Source organism: Sander vitreus, chromosome 14, assembly GCF_031162955.1.
Source record: "Sander vitreus isolate 19-12246 chromosome 14, sanVit1, whole genome shotgun sequence".
Lineage (NCBI taxonomy): Eukaryota > Metazoa > Chordata > Actinopteri > Perciformes > Percidae > Sander > Sander vitreus.
The window spans coordinates 2,458,611-2,472,562 of NC_135868.1; the positions used below are offsets into that span (position 1 = coordinate 2,458,611).

General features: G+C 41.6%; 2 protein-coding genes across 5 annotated transcripts in view; both read left to right on the top strand.

Annotated features, from left to right (window-relative positions):
• The window catches only part of LOC144528564 (uncharacterized), a 34,060-nt gene extending 24,732 nt beyond the window's left edge, over positions 1-9,328 (top strand). Inside the window, exons 2-3 of one of the 4 annotated variants that reach the window (XM_078267234.1) lie at positions 1,043-1,261; positions 3,710-9,328. In XM_078267234.1, coding sequence (XP_078123360.1) covers positions 1,043-1,261; positions 3,710-5,037 — 1,547 coding nt within the window. In that variant the 3' untranslated portion in view covers positions 5,038-9,328. The remainder of the gene's footprint in view (positions 1-1,042; positions 1,262-3,709) is intronic. The other 3 variants (XM_078267236.1, XM_078267235.1, XM_078267237.1) reach the window with 3 other exon arrangements.
• Positions 9,329-12,128: 2,800 nt separating this feature from the next.
• The window catches only part of LOC144529244 (uncharacterized), a 29,170-nt gene continuing 27,346 nt past the window's right edge, over positions 12,129-13,952 (top strand). Inside the window, exon 1 of the mRNA XM_078268248.1 lies at positions 12,129-12,365. Within this exon, the coding sequence (XP_078124374.1) occupies positions 12,173-12,365 (193 nt within the window). The 5' untranslated portion in view covers positions 12,129-12,172. The remainder of the gene's footprint in view (positions 12,366-13,952) is intronic.

Genomic DNA, 13,952 nt, shown 5'->3' on the forward strand with positions numbered 1-13,952 from the left:
AGAAGAATAAGTCCTGTGATACAGCAAACGAAGTCTGGTGGTGAATGATAATCAGACCCGTTTGGGCCAGAAGACAATGAACAGCAGACGAATAAGCACAGCTAGGCAGCTGGCTGGCTAGCCCGTGTGAGCTGGGAGACGGGAGGGCTGGGAGAGCCGAATCCTCGCCATGCAGGGAGGTCCGAATCCTCGCCGAATTAAAGTGAGGTATGCACAGCAAAAAATACCACATGGAGGAATGCACAGAATAGGGTGCTGGGCTAGGCGAGGGAGATAGGCAAAGACAAGTAGATCCAGTGATGCAGCTAGCAGGTCCGGAGGGAATGTTTGTCTGGAGGACAAAGTAATAGATGCTACCGAAGCTAGTTAGCTAGCTATCCAGCTGGCAGCTGGCGGTCGGAGATGCGGCAAAGTTCCAAAAGTGACAAAAATATTAAATCTGTACCTCACAGTACAATGGGCGTTGCAGTAAGGGGTGCGCAATAATATACCGGGTGTTTTGCTGAGACTGGATGCCGGAATGTGCGAAAAAAGACACTATTTGCAAAATATTTACAGAGGACGAACACAGACACGTCTTACACTTACGCCATCTTGGTTTGATGTGAGTGAGAGGGTGTCTCTGTCTGTGTGTGTGTGTGTGTGTGTGTGTGTGTGTGTGTGTGTGTGTGTGTGTATCTGTGCGTGTGTCTGTCTCTGTGTGTGCGTGCGTGTCTGTGTGTGTGTCTCTCTCTATGTGTATGTGTGTCTCTATCTGTGTGTGTGTCTGTGTCTGTGCATTTGTGTGTGTGTCTATAACAAGAACAAATGCAAGAAACAAAAACATAATGACAATTCAAGTCATCTTAACCGGTACTTAGACATAGTCATATTTCAAAATCTCCAGTTAGCTTGTAGCACTGACTTCATGTAGGGCCCTATGGAGACTTGTAGCTTTTTAGAGTCTCATTTTCACACGGGCCACCGAGCTAAACAACTTTTTTGGGGGGGAACCCTGCAATCTCTAAGCTTTAGCTGACATTAACTTCTGTCTGTGTTTCAGCTTTGCCTCCAGACAACATAAGCCAGATTGTTATTAAAGAGGAGCAGCAGGAGTCTAGCTCCAGTGTTGACCAGCAGGAGCCAGAGTCCCTCCCACACATTAAAGAAGAACTGTGGAGCAGTCAGGAGGGAGAGCAGCTTCAAGGGCTGGAGGAGGCTGATATCACCAAGTTCCCATTCACTCGTGTCCCTGTGAAGAGTGAAGATGATGAAGAGGAAGGTAAGAACAGCGTTATCAGGGTTTTTAGGGGAAATAAAAGGGGGGGGAAATCTGCAGAAGTCAAGAGCATAAAAGTTCAAGAGAACCTGGTTTATTTTATTTTAGGAGTAGGGTTCCTTTCACACTAGTGTTGCATGTCCAGACCTTCCTCCACAGCGCTGCAAAGGAAGGTCTGGCTAGTCCACACGGCATTCCTGGATGAGAGAAAAATGTGCTCTGGATTATTGGCATTTCTTTGAAACAATCACAATCGTCTTGGGCGGCGCTAAGTGCCGAACGGAGCCACGGTGCCTCTGCTAAATAGTCTTGGGAAGGAACTTGTTTTGGTGGAACATGTGTACGTTCAAAAGAACATCTATGAAAAATACATCTGTGTGTGTGTGTGTGTGTGTCTTTGTGTCCCTGTCTGTGTGTCTTTGTGTGTGTGTGTGCGCGCGTGTGTGTGCGTGTGTGTGTGTGTGTGTGCGTCTGTCTCTCTGTGTGTTTGTGTCTCTGTGTGTGTGTGTGTGTGTGTGTGTCTATTTTCAAACTAACGTACTAGATTTTCCATATTAGTTTTTCCATATTAATAATATTAAGAAATGAATCTGTTGGTATCAAGTGGCTCCCCCTACACTTCCACCTAATGTTAGACCTAGCTGTTGCCTTCCCCTGTCTTTCGTGAGCCAACATCCTCACACCTAAATGAAAAGAACTCACTGTTAAAAATAGCAGCCTAATTTCAATTCTTAAATCAGCCTAGTGATGGCATCAGATAAGACAACTATTATGCAGCAAGGTTGTGCTGCTGTTGAAATTACATTCACAATTTGGATTTTAAAAAGTACAAATATGTAGAGCCACTTAGCACAGACCTTTAAAGAGAGAGAGAGAGATGTGACCCTGTAATTACAGCTTCCATGTCAGCCAACAGATGTAACTATAGCCTGTATGTCTGACAGCACAGCTAACAGCTAATGGTAAAACAAAATCTATGAATGATTAGTAGTAGTAATAGTAAACCAGAGTTATTGCTTAAGTTATGTTTTCCAGCTTCTTGTCATTTATTGTGCATGCTACCTTATATTTACCAGTTGTTGTTTTACCTTAATAAAATTGGGATATGTCATGCATGGGATTGGTAGCATAGGGTTTAACCAAAATCTAAATGTAGCTATCAGCAACATTGGTTTGCATCAAGCTAGCCGTAAATCCCACTTTAGCTGCTAGTGTTAGCAAACACTAGCTTGTCTGAGAACAGTCTGTTAACATGAATATTTGCAAGCCTCCAAGTTTGGTAGCAAATCTATGCATGATTCCATGGTAAACCAGAGTTATTGCATTAGTTATGGTTTCCAGATTCTTGTCATTTATTGTACACGCTACCTTATATTTTCCAGTTTTCAGCTCAGCAACCTCGATTTTGCATATTCTAAGCTAGGCGTAAACCCCCATATCCCCCAAATCAGCTTTTTTGCTTTTTCCATCTTTTTCCATAGATGACAACTTACTACTAGTACCTGCTCGCTCAGCGCTCACAGTGCCCCCATTCCCTCTTCTATGTCAAGGAATCTTATGAGATAGGGTGCCTACTCTAGCCTGTACGTCCTCTAAAATGTTATATAACATTGAGGAAATGCAGAAATGATTTAGAAACGCACAACAGCAGCTACATAAAGAAAATACCAAAATAATAATTTTTAATTTTTTATTGTTTTTTACCATCGCTTTGGTGCCCCCATGGTGCTGCGCCGCATATAGCACATACCCACTTTTTGCACCACTGCCCCACTGAAGTTGACTCGCTTTTTTGCCTTTCGTCACTTTCCATTTTAGCTTTTAGTTGTTCTTCATTTAATTTTCTTTTTTCTGTGATGGTCCTGCCCCAGTATCAGTCATAACTACAGCAGTTAACTTCTACAAATAACATATAAAATACAACTAAGCCTAGCCTATAAAAAACAAATCTTCTGCTACCTTTCACCTGGCTTGATACGCTAACACAGGCTTTTCCGGTGACCCTTCAGAATGTGTTACTGTTGCGCCGTCTACCTGCCATAAATCATTCTGTGACTACGGGGGGAAAATCGAACCCGAGCAACTATACTAATAAAAACTACCTAAAAATAGCGTTATTTTCACTATTAGTCTCGTTTGCTGTTACAGCTAATTTTAGATCATAATATGAAAAATGACAGTTACAGAAACACTACAAAGTTACATATAGTCACTTTAATTACCGACTGCGCCACTTTGTGCTGAACAGAGCAGTTGCATTATATCACCACAAGAGGGCCCTAATATGTCAGTCAACAGCCTTTCCAACAGTTTTCCAAGGCTGAAAAGGAAGACTAGTAGTGTAGATGTAACCTAAGTAACTGACTGAACAACCAGTATTTCTTTATAACAATCACAATCCAGGTGATAAGATACAGTTCCACAACATTTCTCTGTATGTGTTTCCTGCAGATGTTAAGCAGCTGTTGGTGGTTAAAGAAGAGCTTCCCCCTGAGCAGCAGGAGCGTAACTCCAGTGTGGACCAGCAGGAGCCAGAGCCCCCCCCACACATTAAAGAGGAACTGGAGGAACTGTGGCGCAGTCAGGAAGGAGAGCAGCTTCAAGGGCTGGAGGAGGCTGATATCACCAAGTTCCCATTCACTCCCTTCCCAGAACCAGCCAGGAACTCACATCCACTTTTACAAACAGAGACTGAAGACCAGACTGGAGACTCTTCTGAACCTGAGACTGATGACAGTGCTGATTGGAAGGAGACCAGAGAACCTCAGTCAGCTTTAAACTTTCTGAAACATGATTCAAGATGTAAGAAAACATTCAGCTGCTCTGAGTGTGGTGGAGGATTTGGAAAAAGGCAACATCTGAATGACCACATGAGAATCCACACAGGAGAAAAACCTTTCAGCTGCTCAGTTTGTAACAAATCTTTTACACAGAGTGGACATTTACAGAAACACATGATAATTCACACAGGAGAAAAACCTTTCACCTGCTCAGTCTGTAAGAAATCTTTTACACGGAGTGGAGATTTACAGAAACATATGAGAATCCACACAGGAGAAAAACCTTTCAGCTGCTCTGAGTGTGATAAAGCTTTCACCGAAAGTGGACACCTGAAGAAACACATGAGAAGCCACACAGGAGAAAAACCTTTCAGCTGCTCAGTCTGTAAGAAATCTTTTACACGGAGTGGAGATTTACAGAAACATATTAGAATCCACACAGGAGAAAAACCTTTCAGCTGCTCTGAGTGTGATAAAGCTTTCACCGAAAGTGGACACCTGAAGAAACACATGAGAAGCCACACAGGAGAAAAACCTTTCAGCTGCTCTGAGTGTGATAAAGCTTTCACCGAAAGTGGACACCTGAAGAAACACATGAGAATCCACACAGGAGAAAAACCTTTCAGCTGCTCCGAGTGTGATAAAGCTTTCACCGAAAGTGGACACCTGAGGAAACACATGATGACTCACACAGGAGAAAAACCTTTCAGCTGCTCAGTCTGTAAGAAATCTTTTACACGGAGAGGAAATTTACGGTCACACATGGCAGTCCACACAAGAGAGAAAAGATTCAGCTGCAGTGTTTGTAACAAAAGATTTGCCTGGTGTTCTGATGTGAAAACACATAAATGTGTTGGTCCAATGGAAACAGAAGCTGATGGAGAGGACTGTGGAGGACCAGAACCAGCCAGTAACTCACATCCACACCCACTTTTACAACCAGAGACTGTAGACCAGACTGGAGACTCTTCTGAACCTGAGACTGATGACATGGAATAACGTTTGTACCTTTAAATCCAAGTAAAACTTCTCAAGTATGAAACAAAAATCTTTATGTATCAACATCTACATAGAAGACATACTGTGTGGTAGGAAAAAGTACACTCTTATTTTAAATATTTTATTAGATATTGTTTTGTCTTGTAATGTCTGTCATATAATCAAGAAATCAGACAAATGTAACCACCTGATATTTTAGAGAGCCCACACATACACTATTCACAAAAAGTTAGGGATATCTAGCTTTCGGGTGAAATTTATGGAAAATGTAAAAAGTACAAGCTACAGTGGTATTATATCATGAAAATAGGGCATTTAAGTAGAAACATGCGATGGTGATTTCCTCATCTCAAAACATTTATTGAAACAAAAGCCAACAACAGTGGTACGTATACCACAACAAAAAATGTCAATGTCTCAATAACTTGTCATGTGCCCTTGAGCATCAATTAAAGCTTGACAACAACGTATCATGCTGTCCACAAGTCGAGTTATTGTCTGCTGAGGCATGGCATCCCACTCGTCTTGAAGGGCGGCCCTCAGGTCATTGAGGTTCTGGGGTACAGAGTTACGAGCCTCAACACGGCGACTCAGCTGGCCACTCCATTTGAGGTACCCCAGTCTCCAGCAGCCGTTCCCTAATGATACGACTTCGATGAGCTGGAGCTTTGTTGTCCATGAAGATTAGCCCTGTGTTGTTCATGCAGGGGCACAATGACTGGATTAATGATGTTATTCAAGAAGTATGGGCTTGTCACTGTACCATTCAGAAAGTGTAGGGCAGCTCTGTATTGACTAGACACACCTGCCCACACTATAACACCACCACCACCAAAGGGTCGTCTGGTGACAACAATGGCTGATGCACAGCGCCTCCCCTTGACGTCTCCAACATCGTTGCGGGCCATAATTTCTGCTCAACGTGAATCGACTTTTATCAGAGAATAGCACTGAGGCCCACTGGTCCCTCGTCCTGCAAGACAATGACGCCTGTGCCTGGTGGTGTAGTCAGGTACCCTTGCAGGTCATCTAGCACGCAGACCACGCTGATGTAAACAGTTTCAAATGGTCTGACGTGACAATTGGCTGCCTCTCACCTCCCTTAAATGTGCCTGGAGTTGAGTGGCATTCATCATCCGGTTCCGCAGGGCACTGTTCACAATGAAGCGGTCATCAGTGTGGGATGTGGCCAATGGGCGTCCACTTCTATGCCTTTCTGTGACTCTTCCAGTCTCTCTGTTGCAACCTGCTGATGACACTCTGTGACACTCTAAGATAGGGCTGGGAAATATTTCAATATTATATCGATATCGTGATATGAGACTAGATATCGTCTTAGATTTGGAAGAATTGTAATATCGTTACATGGTAAGTTTAGTCTTTTCCTGGTTTCAAAGGCTCCAAATACAGTAAAGTGGTGTCATTTTCTGAATTTACCAGACTGTTCTAGCTGTTCTATTATTTGCCTTTAACCACTTAGTCATTATATCCACATTATGATGGTTATTTATCTAAAATCTAAATGTGGAAGATATTTTGTGAAAGCACCAATTGTCAACCTTACAATACCGTTGCAATATCGACATCGTGGTGTTTGGTTAAAAATATCGTGATATTTCCATATAGGATATCTCCATATCGCCCGGCCATACTCTAAGCTCAATGGCCATTTCCGTCTGAGAACATGCTGTTTGAAGCCTCGCAATGGCAAGGTACTGTTGATCAATTGTTAGGTGTCGTCTTGGTCTCATGATGTCAAAATGTGAACAGCATGATGAGGAGGACTGTTTAAATACCAATTCTAATTGAACCAGGAAATGTATTGGTCGATTCATGGATCACACCTGTTGTGAATTTTGCCATTAAGCTCCTTGTTAGAGAACAGCAAGTTGTGCAGAAAGTGCTGAAACATTGAACTGTTGGACATTCAAAAGTTTAGAGGAGGTCACATTAAGTTCACCTGTAAAGGTTATAGTGGATTTTAGGTTCATCCTGAAATTTCACCCGAAAGCTGAATATCCCTGACTTTTTGTGAGTAGTGTATATTCACTTCTTTCTAAGTAACGTATGTTTAGCAAGATTCACTGTTAATCATGTATCAATATGGGAGTTTACTCGATACACATTGGGTTCATGTTTTAATTTTGTGTATCATGTTTAAGCACAATTTAGGCCCAGCAGTCTCTGAGAGGAGACTTTTCTCTCTGTGTCTGGGAGACAGGAAGTGCAGGTTGAAAGCTATCTTTAGTTTAAACAAGGGAGATGTGAGGGAGGTAGCATAGGGAAGTTAGCCTAGCATGGTGTTTCCTGTCAGGGAGAGGAGGAGTTTTCTCTTTGAATCAAAGCTGAGATGGACATATTATGATCTGTATAAAAACTCACTTGTGCATTGCTATGTTCCAAGGTAATATGATCAGTGACACCAAAATGATTAAGGTCTTTTGACATGTATAGTGTCTCCTATGCTACTAATTAGGCCATGGTAAAGCTAATAAAGTAAAGAAATATAATCATTTGATATGACCGGTGTGGTACACCAGGACATGCTGAGTACCCTCCAGGATGAAATAAAGTGAAATCATTTGAAGTAAACCATCTGTTGACTAGCATGTAGGTTAGTAGTTATTGTCTGGGTCACAAGGACCTAGGTGTACTTAAGAAAAGGAAGATGAGAGGACTGTTAGAAGTAAAAAATATCACCAGTTCAGGTCCATCTAAAGATGTAACGAACATGAGGTAACTGTGGGTGTGAATGTGTCCAACTGACACCGCCCAAAACGCTGTATAAGAAGAGAGTCATATGAAACTTCAGTTGTCTATTTGACTGACTATCGCCGGTGGTCAGTTGATGTGTCTGAGGCAGCTCGGTTTTGTTGTTAAAATGTAACAAATACATCTGCAGGGAGTGAATATCAACAGTCTCTGGAGTCTTCATGGTGTCCTCGCATAGAAATAAAATGGATAGAAAGGCCATTGGACTGTTTGCCGTGGTCATTTGATGGGTACACAACAAAATGGCAATTGTCTGTTGTGCGTATTGTCACTGTTAGTTGTCCAGTGACAATACGCGTCAGTGGGGCCGTAAACTGTGTTGAAGTTTGCTGGGAGGAGAGCCTCCTGATGCAGCTCGGGAGATGTTCTCGGAGGGAATGAAGAGGATCAGTTAGACCCAGCAGCAGTGGGTCAGCAGACTGCTAACGTTAGACCCAGCGGCAGTGGGTCAGCAGACTGCTAACGTTAGACCCAGCGGCAGTGGGTCAGCAGACCTCTAACGTTAGACCCAGCGGCAGTGGGTCAGCAGACCTCTAACGTTAGACCCAGCGGCAGTGGGGCATGCATGCAAACGCCTCACTTTTCAGTGAAATTCTCATTTTATTTTATCTATTTTTTTCCATTGTGCTGGACCATGTAGTGAGGTATGCACCAGGTTTCCTTGCTTTGAGAGGCAGCTTGCAGTTTGACTACAACACCAGAGGTTTCCAATTTATTTCTCTGCAGTGTAAGCAGAAGTCCTTGAGCAACAGCTCCTACAGGCTGTTGCTCAACAATAGGGTGAGTATCAGGTGCCCTAGTCTCATCAGGGGTAAATCCCATCCTGTCTGACTTAATGGTTTAGAGTAACGGAATAACTGAGCGGACAATACTGATGGTTTACTTAGGTGGTGCTCTTATAGATTTGTCGCATACTGTGCTGTGTGGAGATAACTAGGAGTTGTAATGGATTGCCTGTGGCCGACAAAACTCATTTCATAGTCTCTAAGGTAGGGAGGATGTTGTAACTGCTGCTTTGGAAGTGTTGATTCTGGTAAGGCCCCACTGTATGTGAACTAGGCTGCATCCTGAGATCCAGGGAAAACTTCACTTCTGGCTCGAAGGACCAAATATTGAATAGGTATTCACTTGGGACTGTATAGGTGATGGTTACATATAGGGATGTACTGCTTGGGGAAAGAAATAACACAGATTGCCCAATTAAGTTGCAATAAAAACAGCCATCCATGTCATTTACATAGGAGAATGTCAACATTGTCCAAATACTACAGTCTTAAAACTATAAAGGTACAGCTAAACTAGAATTGGCATGAGGAAGCAACATGGTGATTAGATTAGCTCTGCATCAACAAAAGTCTCACCAAAACACAGTGGAAAAACTCAAATAATGTCCAGATCAGACAAAAATAATTGTTTTTACGTCACAGTTCATCAGAGACGCACACAACTTAAACCATTTCAATGCCGTAAAGTCCACTTCACACTCTGTTATTCCGAAATGTCTCTTGTTATGCCTCTTAATAACAGCGCAGTTGCATTATTTCACCACAAGAGGGCCCTAATATGTCAGTCTTAGGAAGACTAGTAGTGTAGATGTAACCTAAGTAACTGTCTGAACAACCAGTATTTCTTTATAACAATCACAATCCAGGTGATAAGATACAGTTCCACAACATTTCTCTGTATGTGTTTCCTGCAGATGTTGAGCAGCTGTTGGTGGTTAAAGAAGAGGTGCTCCCTATTTTTGTATAAGCGGGTTAATGCCCTTCGAGGTGTCTATTGTCAGGTATTAATGGACGATGGCGAGGTTTGAAATGTCCGACGCATACATATGTACATATTTATTATTGTGCTGCTGTTTCATTATTGCTGTTATAATACTATTGTTATTATGTGCTGATGTGCTGCTGTTTTTTTATTATGGCTTTGTTTTATATACAGTTTAGTGTATTACGTGTAATGATCAGTGGTGTAATGTAACTATGTACATTTACTCCACTACTGTACTTAAGTCCAAATGTTGAGGTACTTGTACTTTACTTGAGTCTTTTCTTTTCATGCCACTTTCTACTTCTACTCTGCTACATTTCAGAGAGAAATATTGTAGTTTTTACTCCACTACATTCATCTGACAGCTTTAGTTACTAGTTACTTTAGTTACTAGTTACTTTAGTTACTAGTTACTTTAGTTACTCCGCTACATTCATCTGTTCCAGCTTTAGTTACTAGTTACTTTAGTTACTCCACTACATTCATCTGTTCCAGCTTTAGTTACTAGTTACTTTAGTTACTAGTTACTTTACACATTAAGATTTCTGCACACAAAACTCATGTAGTTTATAAATCTGATGTCTTATTCTAAAGTAAACTAACCAACAATATAACGACTACTAGTCAGCTGAGAGGATCAGACCTTTAAACACTTAGTTGATTGACAGAACTCTTTGGATCATTTCTAAAATGTGAGGATTTTTCCACATTCAGTACTTTTGCTTTAACACTTTAAGTACATTTTCCTGACGATATTTACAGACTTTTACTTAAGTAACATATTACTTTTTTACTTTTACAGTGTGGTATTAGTACTTTTAGGGATCTGAATAATTCTTCCACCACTGATGTTGTGATTTTGCCTCAATAAAACATGGTGTTCTGCACTGATGCAGATGCTGTACCCTACCTGTTGGTTAATTAAGCTAAAAGTGATTACCATTCTGTTGCTTTGCTGTTTATAGTTACATTTTCATGGTAATTGTTTTGGGACTGTGGAGGCAGAGGGTTATATCTGGTATTCTTTCCACTTACATCTCTGTTGATGTTAGTTTTGGTTGTAGTGTTTGTAGTGTAGTGTAGTGCAAGTGTTTCTTGATCATAATTAAAGGGCTGATTCTAAGCACTGGGCCTTATGCTTGTTTGTATTTGTGTTTTGTCTGTAATGTTACATTTTTCATTTTACCTATGTGGTGTGGTGGTAATTTTCTTACTGTTGTGGTCCACCACTTGAAAGAATGTAAAGAAAACACTGTAGTGTTGGCCATCTCAATGTGTGTGTGTATGCCAGTTCACCGTATTTGCATGTGGACCATGTCTGGCACTGAATACATTTTTCCAGTAAAGCACAATGATTAAGGGGGTGGGGGGCTCACAGAAAGAGCAGTTTAGGGGCTCCTGACCACCTTAATCCGCCCCTGGCCATGAGATACACCTCCTGTTGAGTGAGAACACAATAACAACCCTGATTGGTTGGGTTCATTCACAGTGTTTCCTGCTTCATGAAGGTGAAGTTAATAGGCTCGTTGGAGATGAACTGCTTCTCGCCTGTAAAGTGGAGGAGAGCAGGCGGCAGCAGATGGGGGGGGGGGCGGTGACAAAAATCCGCTGTCAAGTCGGACAGTTTCCAGCTGATTCCAGCAGCCTTCAGGCTGAACAGGAAGTCACAGAAACACTGTGGTTCGATTCTGATTTAATAAAATGTTATCAGACCCATATATCAGCTCCTACACCGTCTCCAGTTGTTTTTATTATGACGGAGTAGCTGTTAAAATGCTCTACATGTGATCTGTTGCTGATGTTAATAAACAACAGACTGGAGATGATCTGTAATCTGACCAGATTTAGTCTCTCTGACTTCTAAACGTCACTATCAGCCACACAACAGGTGTTCTGTACAGAATAAGCCTTTAAATCAGACAAATAGCTGTTAAAATCCTTCCAATTCAAAATCAATAAAAAAGTTTGATATAAAAACGTCATCATGTTGAGTCGATTGTGAACCAATCAGCTGTTAGATCAGCTCAGAGGGCATGCATTTCCCAGCATGCCCTGGGTCCACCTGGGTCGTGCAGTCGGTGAAAAGCAACTGTGCAGCCTGCGTCTCAGAACTGCGTCAGAGCAAGTCGGGATCAAGTCGGACACAAATCTACACAGCAAATGCATTGGGCGGCGATCGCCGGTGATCGATTCTGCGCAGACCTGGCTCATCTCCAACGAGCCTAACGTTCACCTTCAGACAAACAACAAAATCAGATGAAATTACACTGCAAGACCAAAACAGTTTGACACATTAAAATGAAAGCAAAACAAACTACCATCATCTTTAATTTGGTTCATTGTTTTCTCAGAGCTCTGAACATTTAATAAAGTATTTTTCTTGCTTCAAAAGTGTGTTTTAATCATGTATCTTGCTGTCTGTTTTTCTAAAGAAAGCCTAAAACACTCCCGGACTTTTATTTTGAAGCTCAGCAAAGAATCTGTCCCGGAAGCTGTAGTCTTCTCCGCGGCTAACTTCACTCTTTGAACAAGATGGCGTCTAGCAGAAAAGTGTGTTAGCAGAGTGTCTTAGTTGTGTTGAGAAAGAGGTAAAATGTGTAAAGTCCAGATGCTGAGAGCGTTGGTGGAGCAGCGACTAACTGCGGCTGCTGAAGAGATATTTGGGCTGTTTGAAAGAACGATAGCAGAGTACGAGGAGGAACTTTGTCGTTCAAAAGAGGAGAACGAGCGACAACGGGAGCTACTGGACGCTGTTTTCAACCCTCAGCTTCGGTTCCACAGAGCAGGTTTGGTCATTAAACCTTCAGTTGATCTTTCTCTCCTTCCTGTCATCTCTTCTCTCAGCAACGACACGACAGGAAGTATTTAAATAAGCATTTATTCATAAAATCTACTGTAATCTTCGCTCTTTAACAGGCCTTCGCCATACCCACCAGACTCCATGTAAATAATCAGGACTTTTATCATCGTAAAACACACTGCATTCAAAGTGGACAGAAACACAATAAAACTATCAAAGTCCGTCTTGGTTCATCCTTCCACAGTTCCAACAATCACCACTCTGGTTTGGTTGAAATTAACCCTTAATTCACTGATTTACATGTGGAAATATGCTGGCTCTATACACGCTAAAAGTACTGATTATTTACATGGAGTTTGGTGGGTTTGGTGATGGTGATTTCGGGGCGGTTTTCTAGATAAACAAAGGTTCTTATTTAATAGGTATTCCCTTAGGACTGTATAGGTGATGGTTACATAGTAGTGATGTTCACCTTGGAACACAACAGCACAGTATTGTAACCACTAAGTGTGTGTGTCTCCTGTACATTCACAAAAAAACCCTAGGTTGCATTTTGGCGAGAGTTACGCTTTAACAGGGTTTTTAGGGGAAAGGAGGGAAAATCTGCAGAAGTCAAGAGCATAAAAGTTCAAGAGAACCTGGTTTATTTTATTTTAGGGTTCCTTTCACACTAGTCTCGCATGTCCAGATCTTCCTCCACAGCGCTGCAGAGGAAGGTCTGTCTAGTCCACACAGCATTCCTGGATGGGAGAAAAACATGCTCTGGATTATTGGCATTTCTTCAAACCAATCACAATCATCGTGGGCGGGGCTAAGCTCCGGACGGAGCCACGGTGCTTCTGCTAAATAGTCTCAGGAAGGAACTGGTTTTGGTGGATCATGTGTATGTTCAAAAGAACATCTATGAAAAATACATCTCTGCCTGTTGTCTGTATGTGTATGTCTCTGTGTGTGTATGGTGTGTAAGGTTATTATAGTTTTGCATTTTTCATTAGTTTTTATTTCGTTTTGACTTTTTGTTTTCAAATTCAGGTTAGTTTTAATTAGTTTTTAAAGTGGGTTTGCTAGTTTAGTTTAGTTGTAAAATGCTTAGTTTTAGTTTAGTATTTATTAATTATAGTCTTTTTTGTAATATACGTTATTTGTCGGGGGATTCAAAAAGGTCAGAAAAAGTATTGTGTAATAATAACTCAACAAAAACATGTACACAATGTATTCAACAATAACACCAGTACATAACATGTAGCCTACATATGGTCATAAATATGTAAACAGTCTACACAAGACGCAGCATTAAGTGAAAATGTGTTAGTGACGTGTTCCAGGAAAAAAACCTAAATATCCAATACAGTAAAGAAGACATGAACAGGTGTTTGGTTCGAGTAAAGTGGCGAACTTTTTGAAGTCAATCGACTCACACAATATCAATCCACATATTAACCCACACTTCCTCCCGCTTTTGGAGTTCCTGCGTATTTACTAACCAGCAGCTATCGGGTCGCCGGTGAAAGCCCTCCTGTAGTGTTCTCTGTCCTGCTGTTGTCTCTGTCATGCTGCCTGGCCCTGTACCCGT